This window comes from Onychomys torridus, chromosome 10, assembly GCF_903995425.1.
Source record: "Onychomys torridus chromosome 10, mOncTor1.1, whole genome shotgun sequence".
In the NCBI taxonomy this organism is placed as follows: domain Eukaryota; kingdom Metazoa; phylum Chordata; class Mammalia; order Rodentia; family Cricetidae; genus Onychomys; species Onychomys torridus.
In genome coordinates this window covers 72,651,360-72,672,550 of record NC_050452.1, presented here as the reverse complement: position 1 = coordinate 72,672,550, position 21,191 = coordinate 72,651,360, and the positions used below count along the sequence as shown (strand labels likewise).

The window sequence follows — 21,191 nt, the reverse complement described above, 5'->3', positions numbered from 1 at the left end:
GAGTGAAGAGACAGGAAGTAGAAACCTTTTCGGTCGAGGAAGCTCAAGCTGGAGGCCTATGGCTGAGGCTTTTCAACTGAGGAGTCCTAGAGGTAAGGCAGGTGGCTGTGGCTTGTTCCTTGTCTCTCTCATCTTTCAGCAACTACCTCAATATCTGGTCCCAGGTTTTTTAGGAAAAGACCGTTTAGAAATCCGTGTCACACAAACCATTTTAGTAAGTGAACCACAGCTACCCCTGACAAAATCCAGACCTCAAACCACACTGTTGATTAGAAGAGTCCAGATAAAACCTTGTGTGATTCTCTGTACAGGAAAGCTGTACGACAGGCCTAAAGAGGTGTAGCCAGGGTAGGCTACTCTGAAAGAAAGGCCAAGTGTTGGGGAGAGAGACCCAGGGTGCTCCAGGCTGTGGTGGGTGTCACACTTTGTGCACTGCTGATTGTGTAATCTAGAAACAGCACACTACAAATACTTTATTACAGTCTTCTGTTGGGAGTGAAAGTGTGTCTGGAACATAATCCACTTTTCACATTTCAACTACACTTTGTCTAAATACATAAAATAAATACAAGATTTTAGAGATAACTGCTGAGCCTTCGATATGCTGTAGGAAGAATTAACTAACATTTCATCTTTTTTGCTTTACAAACGTTTACCTTGATCACCTAAAAATAAGTTTCTTAGCACTGTAAGAAAATATGCTCACTTTGAAAAAATACTATTAATAAAAAAACCTTGAAAGTATATTTTCTAATACAAAAATTACTTTTCCACATTTAGATTAAGAAGATTAAGGTTGAGTGACAAATCGTATTTGAACTAATTGAGGTTTCTTGCAAAAAACCATTGACTATTTCCTACCCACTAAACTTAAGCCTTGGCTTAGATTTTCTATTTTATGGAATTTTAATAAAACCCTATTTTGGAGTACCACAAGTTATCGTATTTATAAACAAGAAACAAAAACAACATCAAGTTTCTCATCTTAAATACTTTCTTCCCTGAATGTAATCATGTGTAACAGTGTACAGTTAACATAACAATCTAATCATTTTTAAGCCATGTAGTGCCACCAAGTGGCAACAATTATGTTTTCTAAAATACCGCAAGTAGTTGAAAGTTAGACTGCAATATTTTATCAAAATGAGAGAGAGAATCAATCGTATAATTTTAGTCAAAGTTCAGAAATCAAACAATGACTTTTGGTTGTATATGGTACCTTCTAAGAGTTATAAAGTTACACCTTTCGCGGAAGACAAGACAGTACTACTTCATGCTGCAATACTGACCAAAGCTGATTTTTATGCTTTCCGCCCAAGTTTCCATAATTCACTTTAGAAACTAACAAAAACCATAACCAACAACAGAAAGCTTTCCTAGCAGCCCGGTGCCCTGGCTGAGGGGCAAAGGAAGGGCTGCTGCAACCAAGTCCTACAGACAGACAGACAGACAGACAGACAGACTGCATTAGAGATCTGGACCCTAGAAACGCAGACTAAGTTGCCAAGAGGGTTAGAGGACCAATCTCCCTGGCTTGTAAATGCCCATCCTGTTCCTTCTCTGAGTCTTAGTCCCCAGATTTCCTCACTTTGTAACTCAGCAGCCCAAACCGAATCAGGGTCCACTCCTAACACTCTAATTTGATTCAATCTACAGAGGCCTTACCTCTCAATAAGGCCAAACTCTGGGTGGAGTGCAGGGGATTAGGAGTTTAACATGTAGCCTTTAGAGCAAAACTACAATTCAATCCAAAACACAAAACCTCTCTATTTGACTTTTTTTAAAGTGTATTTTCTTACTTAAAAGAACAAAAAATAATTTAAATCATTTTAAATTACTAAATTTTACCAACTTAAATTATTATTCATTTAAATTATTCATTGAATTTAAAATTTTAGCGTAAAACCCGATGAAATACCAAAGCCGTCACTACCATACAGCTCACAGTCAGTTAATCCTAACACATGCGCAGTAACAAACTTCACCGGTCCGCTGCTTTTCTCATTATCCTCGCTCTACTAGCCCTTTTGCTGTTCCTTAACCATTTAGTTTGCCCTGGATGTCCTGCTGCCTCCAAACACATGTATGGATCACCCCCGTGCCTAGCTCTAGCTTACCCAGCGCAGCCTGCATTAAGAATATCAGCACTCTTAGTAACTACTCTCTGCTAGCACACAGTGCTCTCACTGGACACAGCACGTGCTTACTTGATCATTTGGGGTTTTTCTCCTGATTACCAAGCAAGCTTCTGGAGGACAGACAGGTTTAGTTCACTGACAGGTATGTCCCTTGTATCAAAAGTATTACCTAGCATATGGCTGGCTACCTTGAATGGAAAAGAAAGAAATCTGAACGGCACTCAAACGTTAAACGGAACCCGCTAATCTTCCTTTTTCTTTGAGAGACAGTCTCCTGCAGCGTGGCCTCTGCCTCCCAAGTGCTGAGATGGCAGGCACGGACCACCAAACTCAGCTCTTTTCCAATGGTTCTCCACTCGGTAAGCAGAATCAACCTTTTGCATTCTTCACATTTCCCTCTCTCAAGGCATCATCTCAGCATCTGCTTTAGCTGTGTTAGTTAGGCTGTGTTCATCTGTCAACCAGTCTCCACTCTCCCCCACAGCCACTGGTCCCCTCTCACATTCCCAGTGTTTCCCCTGTGCATGCAGTTTACTCTCTTCTCCTCGCCTCTCCTCACACAAACGTCCCTCAGATTATCAGCCCTAGGCTGGTTACCACAGAGCCTTCTTAAATTTACTGTGGGGCTCCTTTGTAACATGATCATGCAGAACAGTGTCTCTCACAGCAGTCCTCCAAATGTCCAACTGGCCAACGGACGGCTACTGATTACTCTCGTCTAACTTCTCTCTAAAATCCAAGAAAAAGCCCCGTCAAAAGGACACAAACCACGGCCTGTTGGACTCACTACATTTTGAGCCACCAGATGGTATGTTAGCACAAGTGGACACAAAATAAAGTAAGCTAAGTATAAATACACAGTAAGGGCCTGTAACCTGTCAGGAATTAAAGTTTTCTTTATTAATGTCAGATACTCTGAGGTTTCTCAGAACTCTCTAGCTACCAGTGTGCTTACAAGCCCAAGCTTATCTGACAGTTATGCAATCAACTTCAAACGACACGAAAACATGACGTGCCACTGCTTCCCTTCACACAACATACAAAGTCAGGGCTTTCCTCGTGTGTCATAATCAGTCTTTAGCTTATCAATATATAATGGACCAAATTCATACAAACATGTATGAAATGAATCTGATATGCACTAAAACTTTGAAGGCTATATATGTAATATAATTTATAATAGTATAAAATAAAGACAAAAGATTGTGTTAAGGGAAAAAAAGTAATTTACTCTAAGCTTCCAAATTAAAAATATGTTAACTGTCTAGTTTTCTTTAAATGAGAATGTTCTCTAATGTATTTCAGTTTGGGGGATGAGTCTCTCATTTTAATATAGTTTATGAGAAACAAATGGACTTTAGACAATGGTTCTAATATTAACCATTACTATTTCCTGAGAAATTTAAATCTGCGTAGTACCCATGTTCTATCAATAGCCTTATAAAATAATCTATCAATAGCCTATGACTGTCTCATAACTCTGACAAACAGTGTAAGTTTTACTTTGGGTCAATATCGTAAGAATTAAAGAGACTCAGGGTGGGTGTGTGGGGCTAGGAATGTAGCTTGGCGCCCAGAGGACATGCTCAGTGTACTCAGGGCCCTGAGTACAATCCTCATAACAACCCCTCCAAAAAATTATCAGAGCTAGTATAAAGTAAGGTTGTACTAGAAATCTGCCTCAAAAGGATGACTCTTCCCCTAAACTCTTTTAAGTATACCTCCCAGATACTGACAAGTAGATATATATTTTATTGAACATAGTAAAACCAAAAGTTACAAATCTGATCACTGTATTAATCTGTCATTACATTCTAAAGGTATGGTTAAACACATATTCATTACAAGAATCAAAGTTATCCTCTTTGGCAGAATTTTTTTTAAGTAAGCAATATCTAATATGCAATCACAAATAGTTACTTCAGCACATACAATCATTCAGTTACACAGAATATTCTGAACATAATCATTCTTACAAATCTGTGTCCACCCCAAATTTACATGTTGAAACCCTGACCCTTCAATACCTCAATAGGACAGTACCTGGAAAAGGCCTTGAACTGAAGTTAAAATAAATTGGAGGGCAGGCCCTAACCCAGTCTGATATATCTCTTTAAGAGCAGACTAACACATATAAAGGGATACCAAGGATGGGCAAACACAGAAAAAAACCAAAAATAGAGCTAGATAGTGACTATCTTCAAATCAAGGCAACAGAACTCAGGAAAAACTACACATGCAAATATCTTGACCTCAGATTGCATGTCTCCAGAAATGTGAGAAAGCAGATTTCTATTGCTGGGGCCATCATGTCTGTGGCATGTTCTTACGGCAGTTCAACTATACAAGCACACTTAAACATGTTCTCAATCAAACTTCATATGTATTGTAATGTAAATACATCAGTGATTTCTTGTCATTCTTTCTCCCCTCCCCCGAGGCAGGGTTTCTCTGTGTAGTCCTGGCTGTCCTAGAACTCACTATATAGGCCAGGCAGTCTTGAACTCACAGATCCCCCTGCCTCTGCTTCTTGAATGGGATTAAAGATAAGTACCACCATGCCAGGGCCAATACATTAGTGACTTCTACCCTCTGAAAACACTAGCGTCACCTCTACTCCCACAAATGTTGATATAAACAGAGTACCTATTAAAATATACGAACTGATTTGTCCAAGGAAAGTGGTGGTCCCTGCTACATGTACCCTTACAAATCCAAACAGCAATAAAACGGATCCCAACTTGTATAGGCATCCATGTCAATTTCCTTAATCATAAGAGAATAGCTTAACTTTTAAATATCTGACATAAAAACCTATTAACATCCACTTAACCCATAATACAGAAAACTTAGATCTAGATCCCACACTAAAGGTCCTTTTCTGTACTTGAGACAATTCTAGATCAGTAGTATTAAAAATTCCAGATGTGCTTCAGAAAAAAATTTTAAACATCTTCAAATGATAGACTATACAGTTCCCCTGCCCAGAAATTAGAGTCTACACCAGTGAGGCCCTGAGTGGCCCACACTGGCCTCAAACTCTTGCTTTTCTGGCTTCCACGTCCCAATGCTGAGGTTACAGGTCTACAGAATCATGCCCAGCTCCGCTTTCTAAGTCTATAACCAGGATCAGCTAGGTCAACATTCTCAAGGATGTTTGTACTTGAAAACCTTTTAAAAGTACTGATACTTAGTCCTACGTATGCATGCAAGTGTTTGTGTATGATCTCCTATAATAAGAAGCCATGACATCTAAAATCTAGGTATCATGTAACTGTGATTAGTGTGAAGCACAACTGGGGAGGGGCTATAAGGAAGTATTTATCAGAAAATATCTTTTCTTTCTTTCTTTTTTTTTTTTGTTTTTGTTTTTGTTTTTTGTTTGTTTGTTTTTTCGAGACAAGGTTTCTCTAAGTAGCCCTGGCTATCCTGGAACTCACTCTATAGACCAAGCTGCCCTCAAACTAACAAGAAATCCACCTGCCTCTGCTTCCCAAGTGCTGGGATCAAAGGTGTGCACCGGAAAATATCTTCTCATTTACATTCTGTCAAATGTCTTTCCCTAACAGTAAAGACTGGAATAAAAGGCAGTCTGCAGCCCACTCTGGCTTCTTCACCAAGGTCATCCATGAGCCTTCACTTCCTCAGGGGACTAGGCTTGCAATGAGTTCCAGCAAAGAGACTTTAGCAGCAGATTACAATGACTGCACATCTTAACCAACTGAAATTAACTGTGGAAATTTAAGGACAGTTTAACATAAAAACTAATGTAATACAGCATATCAACTTAAAAAGAGTATATGCAATAGTCAACATTCTTTTTCATGATAAACACACTCAACAAACCAGAAATGAAACTAATTTATGAAAAGACTGCAGCTAACTTCATACTCAACATTAACTAAGCTTTTCCTCAAAGATCAGGAACAGACCAAACATGCCATTTTGCCACTTTAATTTCAGCTAGAGAGCAAAAGGGGTAGACTAGCAAGAGCAGGCAGGAGCAGGGCACACCGGAAGGAAAGGCAGAGTCATGAGCAAAATTATGTTGATATGCGATATGATCTTTCCTGTAGAATACACTAAAACATATCCAAAACTTGTTAAAGTAAAAGAAATTAAGCAAAGCTCTACCACACAAAAATCAATATACAAAGTCAAGCTGTTTCTATTAGAAACCAACCATGAGCAAACCAAAAAGAAAATTAACAAAAATCAATTTTACTTCCTGTAGTAGCCCAGAGACAAAAACACTCAGGAATAAACCTAACCAGCTTGCAGGTTGAAAACTGTGAAACAGTGCTAAGAGAAATTAAAGACAAATACATGAAAACAGCGACTGTGAGATGTATTATTAAGAAGCTGTTAGTCAGGGGTCTCTAGAGGAACAGAACTGATAAAATGAACATATATATATATGAGATTTTATTACAGTGCTTACAGGCTATGGTCCAAATAACCTAACAATGGCTGTCTACCAACCCAAAGTCCAAGAACGCAGGAATTTTTCAGTCCATGAGGCTGGACGTCTCAGCTGGTCTCCAGTACATGCTCGGATCCCGCAGAAGTAGGCTCCAATGTCAGTGAGGAGGACAGGCAGAAGAGCAAGCGCTTCTGACTTCCACGTGCTTATATAAACCGACAGGAGAAGGTGTGGCCCAGATTAAAGGTGGTCTTCCCACTTCAAATAATTTGATTAAGAAAATTCCCTCACAAGTTTACCTAGCTGCTTGGGGTTTAGTTAATTCCAGATGTAGTTAAGTTGACAGCCAAGAATCATCATCACAGAAGTCAACATTATACAAAGAAATCTACAGATTCAATGCAATTCCCCCATCAGAATCCCAATGACATTTTGTCAGAATAGAAAAACTCATCCTAAATTACATATCAAAATCCCAAACAACTGAAGCAACCTTAAAATGAGTAAAGTCAAATATACAAAACTAAAAATGGAGATGAGGACACAGATCAGGTGGGAATACGTACCTGATCAATTCCAAATATTACATAAACCAAGCATGGTATACCAGGTGAGAGGCAGGAGGATTGATCACAAGTCAAGGTGAACTTCAGCTACATAGCAAGTTCAAGACTGGCCTAAGTGAAAACTATGACTCCAGAAGCAGACAAATGTAGCAGGAATCTTAGAGTCTTATAAATACAAACAAACCTGGAGCCAGGGATTGTGGTGAACGCTGGAAGATCAGAGAAGCAGAACAAGCCACAGCCACCTCACCTTGCCAGTTCCTCAGCTGATCCTGTTTCCTCAGACTGGAAGCCTCTGTGTCCTCATCCAGAATGGATCTCAGCTGAACTGCTGCTCAAAAGCCTGAAAGCTGAACCAGCCAAATGCTTAACTAGCTCTGGTTCCTGGTTTTCACGCCTTATATATCTTTCTGCCTCCTGCCATCACTTCCTGGGATTAAAGGGGTGTGTCACCATGCCTGGCTGTTTCCAGTGTGGCCTTGAACTCACAGAGATCCAGGGGGGTTTCTGTCTCTGGAATGCTAGGATTAAAGGCGTGTGCTACCACTGCCTATCCCCTATGTTTAATATTGTGGCTGTTCTGTCTGTGACCCCAGATAAGTTCATTAGAATGCACAATATTTTGGGGGACACAATACCACCACAGACAAATGTGAAAATGGAGAGATTACATCAAACTGTTGAACTTTTCTTCAACAACAGAATCAGTCAACAGTGAGGTAACCTTTGCAATGCAAGAAAACATTTTCAAAACATTTATGTAACAAGAGGTTCATATCCAGAATATATAAACAATTTTCACAACCCAGAAACAACAGTCACCCCAATAATTTGTTTTTTTAATGAACAAAGGACATTTTTCCAACACATATCTATAAATGCCAACAAGTACATGGAAAGATGCTTAATATCATGATCATCAATGAAAGGCAACAAGGTCCAGGCACGGCCGCCCGACACTACAGAGGCCACATCAAAAGAGTCACCTGAAATTACAGCAAGACTCCATCCCAGACAAACACAACTGCAAAGACATCACCTCACCACCATCGGGACAGCATACCACCACACACAGACGCACGTCGGACAACAGGAAGAATGAGCTAGAGGCAATATCACATGGTGCAGCCGCTACAGAAAACATTGGTGTAACAATTTCCAACTCATTAGCTACAAAACAAAGATTGGATTAGTATTTATAAAATATTAGTAACGATGCCTAGTACTGAATAAATGTTAAGTAACGTAAGCTTGGGTATCATGGTTTTGATAAACCAGGCAAAAAAATATCTAAAAGCTTATCAAGTATAAAAAGAACAACCACTACATAAGTTCTGTTAAAGAAGTCAATATGGGAGCACAGTGGCATAAGCCCTTTATTTGGGAGTCAGAGACAGGCAGATTTGTAAGTTAATAGCCAATCTGGTCTATGTACCAAGTTTCAGGCCATCCAGGGTTATTTAGTGAGATACTGTCTCAAAAATATAAAATAAAAATTAAAAATTTATCTAAGCAGTTAAGATCCCTGGCTGCTCTTGCAGAGGGCAAAGGTTTATTTCTTAGCACCCACATAGTAGCTCACAACCATCCAGAACTCTTGCTCCAGGGGATCCCATGCCCTCCTTTGTGGGTACCAGGCATATACGTGGTGTGCAAAATACTCATATACATAAAATAAAATATTTTAAAAATTAGTAAATCTAAGCTTACCATAGTCTTACTGTTTAATCAGAGCATCCAAACTATAAAAACTTATGAAGTTGCGGAGGGTGTTATATGTGGTGTCAATATTTTGTATATTTTTTTCTTGCCACGTGTCTTGGTCAGCGTTCTATCGCTGTATTGCTGTGAAGAGATACCACAACCACAGCAAGTCTTATAAAAGAAAGCATTGAATTGGGGCTTACTTACAGTATCAGAAGTTTAGTCCATTATCATTATGGCAGATGCAGGCCGACATGGTGCTAGAGAAGGAGCTGGGAGTTCTGCACCCGGATCAGCAGGCAGCAGGAAGAGAGGCACTGGGCCTGGCTTGGGCTTTTTAAACCTCAAAGCCAACCCCCGTGACATACTTCCTCCAACAAGGCCACACCTCCTAATCCCTGTCAAGTATATACAAACTATATATACTTATTCAAACCACCACACCATGCTTTTAAGTCATCCAGTTATCAGCAACTTGGTACACGTACCATATAATTTTACACTCACATGCGGCACCCTGGCATTCCAGGAAAAGCAGCAGAATATCTGAGAGGTCCTTCTTTCACTTTCTCCCGTTTTCCCTAAAAGAATTTCATGTGACAGGTGCCTTGCCTTGTAAAAAGGGAATGTCACAACAAACAGTCTAGCTAGAGCTACATGTTGTGAGCCTGTCCCCAAAAACAAAGGGGTGTGTGTCTGCAGAAAGCTGACAAAAACAGGAACAAACTGTTTTCAATAATCTTCAGGTAAATATTAATGAATGAAAATGAGTGTGTGAGGGAGGAAGAGACTGGTGACTCTCAGATCTCTCTCTTCATAGCTTATGGTGATAGTTTAATTGTGCTGAAATGTGACTGTATTTGTATGTTAATAAATAAAGTTACCTAGGGGTCAGAGCTAATAACAAGCCATAGCAGAAGTCTGGCAGTGGTAGCACACACCCTTAATCCCGATCACATGACAGGCAGATCTCTGTGTGTTCAAGGACACAGCCAGCATGGAGACTCAGGCCTTTAATCTCAATACCAACCATAGAGACCTGGAGGCCTGTATAGATAGGCAGTGATGAGGAGGTCATGTGGTTGGGTTTACAACCAATGAGAAGACGGAACAGAAAGTCAATAAAAAATACAGGCACACAGGAAGTAGGTCTCTTTCTCAGGGGAAGGACGGCGGCGGCTGGTAAGCTAAAGGCTATTCGCTAGTTCTCTGACCTCTTGGGCTTTTAATTCTGCGTTTGGCTCTGTGTTTCTTATTTAATAAGACTGTTCAGAATTACATCTACAACAGCTCCTTTATCTCAATGATACCTAGTCTTTCAGCTCAATAGAACTAAAACTTAGCTCTTATTTGTTCCAAATACTCATCTTATCCACGGTTTCAATCTGTGAAAGCAGTACCACTGCCTAAACTGGAAACATAAATATTCCTAATTCCTTATCTTTCCTAGCCCCAACTCTATTATAATACCAAAGCTGATCTATTTTGCTGTCAAAAATCTCTCCCAAATGCAACCACATCTTTGTAACCCCAATATTAGCACTGTAAGGTCATACGTCTAGGCACCCTCTTACAAAAGCTCATCCTGAATACAATCTAACAACCCTGTGATCTCGTCTATGCTTTTTCACTAGGTTCTTTTGCCAGAGATGTTTAGGGTAGACTATAGCATAAGGCCTTGGGATCAAAACCAGAACCAAACAAACAAACAAAAACAAAAAACAACCACTTCAAATGTAATCACATTACTTCTCACACTTAGGCTCCTTCAACTACTTAAGATTCTGTTGATCTAAACTCTTTAAGTGGTTTGTGTGACCATCAATGGCCTTGCGCCATCCTCTATTCCCTAGCACCAAGCACTAGCCCATTCATAACTCACAATGAGCTCTACACTGACGGAGATATGTGCTGTGGGATATTCGTTCACCCTGTGTGAAGATGTGTCACTGTGATTAGTTTAACAAAAAGCTGAACAGCCAATAGCTAGGCAGGAGAGAATAGGCAGGACTTCCGGGAGAAGAGAGGAACTCAGGATAAATCTAGGCATGAGAGATGCTAGTGAGACTCGGAGGGAGACGGACACACAAAATGGAAGAGGGGTAAAAAGCTACATGGCAGAAGATAGATTAATAGAAACAGGTCAATTTCAGTTCTAAGAGCTGGTGGAGAACAAGCCTAAGCTAAGGCCAAGCTCTCAAGATTAATGTCTCCGAGTCCACAGTGGCTGTGCTTTGGCTCCGCCGATCTTTTCTGCCTTCACTCCTGATGCTGTGTCTTCTGCCACAGGTCCTCCAACGTGGATCCAGATAAACACAGCAGCTGCTCCACACATCCACTGTCACTTCAAGCCCGAGGCCCTGCAGTATTTCTACTTAGTGTGAGCAGAAGTCAGACCAATTCCAGCACTTACAAGGTTGAGACAGGACAATCTTGAGTTCTAGGCCTGTCTAGATTATGGGGCAAGACCATCTCAAAAACAAACAAATGTCTACTATGAGTATGGTGTTATATTAGATGCTTGAATATAGATTAAAGTACATAAAGCACACTGCCTCTGCCTTTCAGGAACTCAAAACTGTATCACAACACACGACTAATTACATATCTTGTCATCTTTCTCCCTAAGTCTAATATCTATTACCAAGGATGGACTAAAAACAATTTAACTATTATAAAAAATTCAGGTAACATTAAACTAATCAATTGGTCTTTAAAAACATTTTACAAATCAATACTCAAGTGGAAGGTAGGCCCCCAACACTCAAGACTAACTAGGAGCCCTAACTAGATGTCCAATACTGGCTTACTAGTCTTCTCAAAAGAATACTAGGAAGAGGTCAGAAGACCCAGGATCTAGCTTTGCAATTATCCACCTGACCTAAACCAGTCGTTTACTATTTCTGAACCTCATGACATTATCTATAAAACTGAAATAATTACATTTGGAATGAAGACTTTTACCACATTATTTTTGATGAGTTCAAAATCAGACTTGTTTAAAAAAATTTTTAAAAAAGGAAACAATTAAATAATGAATGTCTGTGCTTCAGTACAATATAAACACACCTAAGAATGTTTAGTAAGCTAGGTATGGTAGCACATGCCTGTAATTCCAGCACTCAGGCAGCTGAAGCAGGAAGACTGTATCAAGTCTGAGGCCATCCCAGGCTACACATCAAGACCTTGTCTTAAAACCACAAAGAAGTAAAATGCCAATAAATTTGGCAACATGAATATCTAGTTAAATGAAACCTTTACAAAATAACTTCTGAAATTTGAAAACCTCCCTCAGCCCATAATTTTACATCTCCAACCAACCAAAACAGTTCTTTTTCCCAGGGCTGCACTCAGAGAGGAGGAATCTGAAAGTGAGGGATATCAAGAGACTGCTGAAGAGAAAATCTAATCTAAATTCCGTAGATAGGCAAATTAAATAGAGATATGCAAATCAAACAGTGTCAACAAAGACCACACATTTTGCAACCAGAAGGAAACACAAGTTAATCGAGTTTACATGTTCAACAGTTACAACAAAAATCCTTCTAGAAGAAAGAGCAGTGAGAAGGGGGCAGTACCCTACTCTGCATCCAGCCTGTACTGCAGAAGCTGCAATGAGAAAAGAAACCAATTGACCCCAGTGGGGAAGAACCTCTTCTTGCTTTGGACTTGCTACAAGACAATCTAGTTTCAAGTAGCCAAGTTTCAGATATTAAGGAGAAAAAAAACTGTCAAAATGCTTTATATTTTTTAAATAAATCACTGTGTGCATATATATTGTACGTATACACACACACACACACACACACACACACGTACACACGTACACACACACACACACACACACACACACACACACACACACACGTTGATGGCAAGCGCGTAAGCTACAGTAATCAAAAGCATCCGCAGTTCTAGATTATGGTGCTTCAGTCCTTTTCCATTTTCGCCCTCAGGGAAATGTGAGCGCTCTCTTCACCTCTTATAGATGTTACCAATCTTCCCACTTTTTTATAACTTACATTAGCAACACACCTTTTTAAATCTTCAGATTAAAGAAATAACTAATAATAAAACCAAAGAGAATACTCTGCTAGAAAATACTTCAATTCCTACAAAACAGATAATACCTTTGCATGGAAACAGTAATCAACTCAATGATATTCAAGTTTAAAGTCTAAAAGTAAGATTATTAGCCTCTTTATTTTAACTGGATCCAAAGAGTGAAGATATATGCTCATTCCAAATTGCCTATAATGCTGCATCTATTCCCATGGCTGTTACAGCCAGGCAACGGCTGGAAGGCCAAGGCCCACCCTAGTCTAGACAACCCGGAGATCCTATTTGAGAAAAAACTGCTACTGACCTCTGGTGAACAAACATTCACCGAGGACACGTGGTATTCCAAGGTCACGTAAGAGAAATGAGACCTGGATGGACTCTACCTTCTATAGGGTCACAGTCAAGGAAGAGGCCAACCATGGGGTCTGAATGACAATGGCCCACAGGCTCATTGAATGCAGTTCTACCGAAAGGAATAGGCTGTGGCCTTGTAGGAGGAGCTGAGTCACTGTGAGGTCAGGCTTTGAGGTTTTAAAAGCCCACACCATTCCCTCTTAGCTCTTTCTCTGCCTCACTATCTCAACATGTGAGCTCTCAGTCACTGCTCCAGCCTGCCTGCCTGCCTCCTGCCATGCTCCCCACCATGGTGGTTATGGACTAACCCTCTGGAACTGTGTGACCCAAATTAAATGCTTTCTTTTATTAGTTGCCTTAATCAGGGTGTCACATCACAGCAATAAACAATAACTCAGACAACCTACTACATAAGGCCAGGCCTGGCTCCAAGTTTAGACAACCCAAGAAATAATGACTATTTCAGAAGAAAGGCTGTAACTAGTGGGAAGAATACTAGCAATGCCTCTTAACTGTAGGATGTGGGCACAGCTAAGTAATTATATACCTTGATACAGAGAGCTTACATTTTCTTCTGCTAATGGTAGGGAACAGTAAAAGGAATATAAGTAGAAGGGTAAGAATTGGCAACTGAGAAAAAAAAGCTTACAAACAGAATACACAACATATTATATTCATACAAGAGAATATTACTCGATGATAAAAATAATAATGATATTCTCACAATACAAATGAATCAAAAACACCAAAATAAGACTTTTGCGAGACAAGGTTTCTCTGTAGCTTTACGCCTTTCCTGGAACTCACTCTGTAGTCCAGGCTGGCCTCAAACTCACAGAGATCCACCTGCCTCTGCCTCCTGAGTGCTGGGATTAAAGGCGTGCGCCACCACCACCTGGCTAAAATAAGACTAAAAAAAAAAAGATAACAAACTATTTAATTCTATGTACATGAAAGTTCAAAAATTAAAACTAAACCAGGCTAATGAAATTTAACAAGGCTTACCTGAGCAGAAGGCTATTAGATTGAAAAGAGTTAAGGAACTTTGAGATAATGAGATGTTCTATGTCTTTATCTAGATGAGTGGTTCAATGTAAATTATAATATAGTCATTCAATTCTGTACTTTAAAGTTCACATGTCACTAAAAGTTCTTTTAACAAAAGAAAAGTACATATCCAAGTCCTGCAGAATTCCGAATAAGCTAAACCTATGTCATTTCACCATGTAACCAAAATGAAGAAAAGCCGGTTCTAACTGGCCTGGCAGATTTAACCAGCAACTGAAATACTGACAGGACCTTGAAACACAGTGTAAGCTTCTTCTCTACCTCAAGACACTCCACAACTTGACCAATGTGTTGTTCTTTTTACTCTGTAGTTTAAGGCCATGTTTACTTGCTCCTGTGCGTGTTTATCATTTCTAAAGCTTACAATTTGAAAAGCATTCTTTCAGATCACAGACACAAAATAACATCAAAGTCAAGTTGTTTTAAAGTCAACGTCTTTAGAATCAGAAAAGTCGTCCACAGACCGGGGAGAGGCTCAGTAGAGAAAGCCCTTGCTGTGCAAGCGTGAAGACTGGGGGTCAGAACCCCAGCACCCCGTAAAAGCTGCAACTCCAGTGCTCGAAGGCCAGCTGGCTAGCTAGACAAAGCTCAGTGACAGCCTTTACTGAGGAAACAAAGTAGAGGACACCTGGTGCCAACCTCTGCCCTCCACACACATGCACATGTGACGAGCCATACATGTTCTGAGCATCACAGTAACAGAAGTCATGGCTTACAAATTTTGTTAAAGGAAATTAAGTAAAATCACAGACGTTATTCCACTACAGAGAAAATAAAGCAGCCAACAAATTTGCACTAGTTAGTGGGAGGTCAGTAACAGTGGCTGAAGCAGCATCAACCAGGCTTCCTAACATGCTACAATAGTACCCAAGACCCTGTAAGCTTTAGCCTCCGTACTAAAGAGAGAAAACTTCAGACTGCTCCATGCTGTGGAGTATTAGTTGAAGATGTGTTACATCTGTTTATGCTGTGGAACTTTTGTTTAATGATGCAAGAATATGTTGCATTCTTTTATGTTGCATTTGTTTAATCTGTGAAGCTGTGTTACTTTGTCTGCCTAAAACATCTGATGGTCTAATAAAGAGCTCAACGGCCAATAGCTGGGCAGGAGAGAGGAGAGAGAATAAATAGGAGGAGAAATCTAGAAAGAAAGCAATGAGTGAGAAAAGGAGAGGAGAACAACAAGGGTCAGCCACCCAGCCAGCTACAGAATAAGAAGAAAAGAAAGATATGTAGAATAAATAAAGGTAAAAAGCCAGAGACAAAATGTAGTTAAAGAGAAACGGGATAATTTAAGTTAGAAAAGCTGGCTAGAAACAAGCCAAGCTAAGGCCAGGCATTCACTAGAATAAGTCTCCATGTATTTATTTGTGAGCTGGGTGGTGGGCCCCCAAAAAATAAAAAATAAGACACACAGCTTCACCACTTTATGGCTGCTATTTACGCCTCTTATATCAACTGAAACAAGTTGGTCAAAAAAGCTATTACAGTATATTGCAAAATTTTATCAAAACTTCTTAATTCTAGACTCCATCAGCATGCTTTCAAAATATAAACTATTTTTTATTATTTCTACTGATGTGACATTTAATAAAGTGGTCTACTTACCTAAATTTTGGCTTATTAACATCTCGATGCAAGAATAATTTCATCCAAAATTAAAGCAAGCCTAAAAGAATACATGGAAAAACCATCACTTAGTTTTTTGTTTCATTTCAGACAGGAAAAACTATCCACAATACACTATTTTAAATTAGAAACTTAAATTTAGTTTCTTCATAAAACATCTCAAAGTGTTCAACAACTATACTACTTTAATGGTCAATAAACTATTTGATACCTTTTCCGGGGAGCAATAATCTATCCCACCAAGAAACTTAACACTGTGGTAGCTGGAGAAATGCCCGGTGCTTCTAGGCACTGGCTGCTCTTTCAGAGGGAAGACCAAGGTTTGGTATCCAGCACCTACAGGGCAGCAACAACTGCCAGTGCCCTCATCTGTCATCTGAGGGCACTGCCCACATAGTACACATACACACATTCAGGAAAAACACTGATACATCTAAAAGAAATTTTTTTGAAGACACATAATTTACAGTTCTTAAAATTTTTTATGTAACTTACTTTCATTATTTTTAATAACAGAGCAATGGTAATTCAAACTATGGGCAATTAGTTCTGAAACCCTTCAAGATATTAAAATCTGCAGCTGGTCAGATCCCTGATATAAATAGCATAATCATTGTGTGGAACCTATGTACATTCTTCCATGTACTCTAAATCACTATTACAGTACTTCTAAAAATGATTACAAAAGAAGGATCCCTGCGCCAAAGCCACAAACACTGCTTGGCTGACTCGACACTCATCCTAACAGCACATAATTCCATTTTCTTAGCCATCAAGCTACTTTACAGTAATACTTATCTAAGCCTCTTCACATTAACACAACTTCTGTATAAGAATGACACGCAAATTTGTGAAACTTTCCTGTTAAAAATAAACAAACTGCCAAAACTGACTCAAGATTCAAGAAATCTGAACAGACCTACCAGAGAGGTTCAGCTGCCTTCTCTGGTGAAGTCTACATCTACTCCAAATGTCTCAAGAGTTAGCATCACTCCTCACACTTTCAAAGCCTAGAGCACTTAACTCTGTCAGGTCAGTTGTTAGTCACATACCAAGAGCAGAAATTCAAATACCTCTTACCAATCTAAGTCACAAAAGCTCTACAAACACCCCTAATCCAAGTCTGCAATCTAGAGCTCCTAAATCCAAAACTTTGGGGCTTCTGATGCTATTGGTAAACTCCACTTCAATATTCAAAATAAAAAACCTCTGAAATCTGCAAAAGTTCCAAGTCCAGGAGCTGGGATGGAGGGCTCAGCAGCCAAGAACACTTGCTGCTCTTCCAGAAAATCCAAGTTCAATTCCCAATATCTACACTGTGTGACTCACAAACATCTCTAATTCCAGCTCTAGGAGCATCGAAGGCGCGCGCACACACACACACACACACACACACACACACACACACACACAGCTGTTCATCATCCTGTCCCAATTTAAACCAGTCACTCTTCAAAGCGCCCTACCACCATTCCAGGAATTCTAGTCACCTGTGTCTAATATGGGATCATTCCTCATTGTAGTTTACCCCATCATTCTTTACGTAGTATGTGCCTTTCAGGAACTTCCTAAAACACGCTGCATCCGAAGTGAAGGTTCTGAACAGTTTTGAGATTTTATAGCTGCTCCCACACGTGACAAGGCAGTAGAGTGCAAACGCGTAACACACAAGAACAGCTTTCCTTCAGAATTTGGAAAACGTTCATTATTATTTTCCAATGCCGATTCATAATCCTCATTTATGACCTTCCCTTTATTTCTGGTATCTAAAATGTCAACATGGACATGTTTTGAAACACTATGCTGAACATTCTGTGTGTTTTCCTGGGGACGGAACCCAGAGCATTGGGCATGCTAGGCAAGTCCGCTATCATCAAGCTACAGCCGAGCCCGACCCTCCATTGCCCCCTTTCTTTTTCAATTTTTGAGACATTGTCTTGCTCTACCATCCAGGTTGAACATGAGCTAGTTCCACAGCCCACGCAAGCTTCAAACTCGCAATCCTGCTTCAGCCACCCTAAGCCACAGGTGTGCACATCTACCAGGCTTCCCTTGTCATGTAAAACTCAATTCTTGCTCAACCACTAACTCTTCCATTCATTTTCCAGTCTGGAATTGATTTTCCCATGCTGAACCTCCAAGTGTGTTGTGATTTTATTTTCTCCACTTTACATCCCTTTCTATCCTCTGGGGAAGACTTAACTTGGTCGTCCAAGCTTCTATTAGGGTTCTGAACTCCTAACTCTTTAGTAAATGTTTGTGCTCCGAACTCCCCACCCTATTTCCTAGTCTAAACTTGTAAGAGCTCTTCCTTATTTTCCAAACACCTGCCTTTTTATAGCTTTCCAAAGATACCGTTAGCATTTACGGTTCTCTTGTAATACTTCTACTTCCTCCGCGGTCATCTTCGGCTTATTCTCAAGTGCTTGGTGACCCTCAGTCCTAGGATTAAGTACTTAAAAGTCGCTTAGGAACCTTCGTCTGTGGGCAGGTGTCACTATAATACCGTCAATCTGAGTCTTTTACCTGGCGTCCTCTACTATCATCTGAGTTTTGGTTTTTCCTTTCTCGCACAGTGTGCTGTAAAAGCATGAATTAACCAGTCTTGCATCTGGGATAGGATCGTGACAGAACCGAGGACAGAAAACAGGCTGGTGTTGATTTCTAGTTCAATGTGCAGTTACCCTCCTTGAGTTTAGTTAGGTACATACCCTTAACCTGAGCTCTGCCTACTTAGTCTCATCTACACAGATCTTACAGTTGGGTGTAAGGAAAGAAAATTGGAGGTAAAGATCCCACAAGTGTTGCTTGTGTTACATGCTTTTAGAAGTTTCTTTTAATGGCCCCTGTAGCCACCAACTAATAACCAGGCGTAGGTCCCTTTCCCTGAGTATTAGTAAGGTTTTTCTACAGTTAGTCACTACTGGGTGCCAGGTTTTACTTCGGGGATCACTCTCTTAACCTTCTATTACAATTCTTGTGGGATGCTGATGACACATGGCTATCTAACCTACCACGCTCAAAGGTTAGGCATCATTTTTTTTCAAGTTCAAGCAAAGCACAGTAGCATGGTCTCAGTAACTATTCTGGCTACTACCACTTAGTATGAAGTTTTACTGCCCATCACAGCAAAACAACATCACCTATAGAAGTCTCTCGTATAAAAGTAAAACTCTCTTTGAGGACAATATACAACCTTCTTAAAAAGATTTATATGCAAGAGCAGTAAGTGCTCTTAATCCATGAGTCATCTCTCTGGCCACCAATATACAATTCATTAAAAACATTTTTTAATAAAAAAGAATCACAGGAATTTGAGAAAATATGTACTCTATTAGAATGTTAGGAATCGCTTATTAAATAAAACATCGCTATTCATATCTGACCAGTCTTTAGTTACTGTTTTCTTGATTTACAAAATTCTAAAAGGTGAACTAAGATCCAAGGCTAGTGTTACCAATTTTTGTGGGAGTTCCTTGTTTATGTCTCAAAGCTATTTGTTAATCACACAAACTTAACAATTCTTTCTTCATTCAATTGTTTGGCATAGAAGTATCATTTGTTTTAATATGTATGTATGTATATTACCATTTTTTGTTTTCATCATTTGTTATCGTGTTTAAAAAACATGGGAAGGCCAGGCAGAATGGTACAAGCCTTTAATCCCAGCTCAGGAGGCAGGTGTATCTCTATGAGTTTGCAGCCAGGCCGCCTTAGTTTACAGAGTAAGAGCTTGTCTCAAAACAAATCAAAAGAACAAACCCAGCAAATTTTTAATGAAGAGGAGCAGAAATCAATACTGGTTAGGTCCTAGGTAACATCTGAAAGGAAAACTGGTGAGTCAGGCTTGAAAAGCAAGGCAACCAGAGGGCAGTAGGACAGACAATTCCCCACCCGGGGTGTCTACCTGGAGTGTCTGTAACTCTAAGAGCACTACTGTCCTAAGACAGTCACTGCATCACACGGGACTTGGGAAAATTGCTTCTCCATCTCCCACCTCTCCTATGTAAGTACTTCTGTAGATGAGGAGTGTTTAACAATCAGCGTAGTGTCCTGGTATCCTTTCACGCTGCTGGCTCTGTTCCTGCATGTAGCCATTTTTCACTTACAGGAACCCACAGCCAGAGGAAGCACACTACAGTGGCCTTATCCCACAGCTCAAGAGCCACAGAGGCATAAACTTTGGACTAACTAAGCAAGAAGAGCGGAGCTTCAGGGAAGCTTCACGTCCTGCGCCCACACTAAGTTAGTCGTTTTCTCTGTCCCCTCTTCTCACCTTCCTATCTACACCAACTCCCAATCTGAGAAATACAGATGAAACTTCCAGTTCCCATTCGACAGCAAGGGAAACAGCTTTTGCTTCAGCTGATTTGGGGGACGACAGGTAACCAGGAAAAAGTCAAATGTAACTATTATGCCTAGTTTCCAAAAATTATTAACTTTAAGTTAGAATGGCTAATATGTAAACTTATTTCAAAACTAACACATTATTACCTTAAAAATGTAAAACTCCATTTACTCCAAATTTTCTAAACTGTTTAATTCTTTAAAAAGCAGAAAAAAAATATTTAAATTATTGCTTTAATTTTCACGTTTTCCCTAATTCCATTTCAAGAATGATCTTCTACACATTATATACTTCTAGATGTTATGAAACATAATATACATTCAATTAAAGGGCCCTTAGAAATTCTAGTAAATATAAATCATATAAACTATAAAAACATGTACCAGCCAAGGAATTAAATCTTGAAGCATTTCACCCTAATGCTGAGCACAAGGTATACCTCAAAGGCAGAGCACTTGCCTGCCAAGCATGAGGGCTTGCTCTCTTTCTGCCTCTAATACAGGGGAGTGTCTCCAAGTTCTTAAAACAAGTACCTACTTAATAACAGAAACTGATGGTTGAGATAATTAACTTTAATTATTGCCTGTTTTTCTATCAGCTTTTATCAATTATCTCTTACACTATGACTAATATGTACTATTTTAATTAAAATCCAGCACCATATTCCATTGAACTCAAATATTTCATTCAAAATCCATCCATTTCTATTAACTTTCTTGGATTTTAGTGGTTTTTTTGTTTTGGGTTTTTAAAAAGGTCTCTCTGGGGCACTGTCCCAGAACTCACTATGTAGGCCAGACAGACTAGCCTCCAGTGTTCTTACCTCAAACAAAAACTCAAATCACTGAGTCTCTTACAGAAAAAGACATATGTATCATAAGATCTGTAACTCATATATA

The 21,191-nt window shown here is 39.6% G+C and overlaps 1 protein-coding gene across 8 annotated transcripts in view; it reads right to left on the bottom strand.

Moving 5' to 3' along the window:
• Znf644 (zinc finger protein 644) overlaps positions 1–21,191 on the bottom strand; it is a 70,184-nt gene that overhangs the window by 32,884 nt on the left and 16,109 nt on the right. For 7 of the 8 annotated variants that reach the window (XM_036200684.1, XM_036200683.1, XM_036200688.1 and 4 more), the window contains one exon: positions 15,924–15,984. The exons of the other annotated variant lie outside the window; for it this stretch is intronic. In XM_036200684.1, coding sequence (XP_036056577.1) covers positions 15,924–15,967 — 44 coding nt within the window. In that variant the 5' untranslated portion in view covers positions 15,968–15,984. The remainder of the gene's footprint in view (positions 1–15,923; positions 15,985–21,191) is intronic. 8 annotated transcript variants of the gene reach the window in all.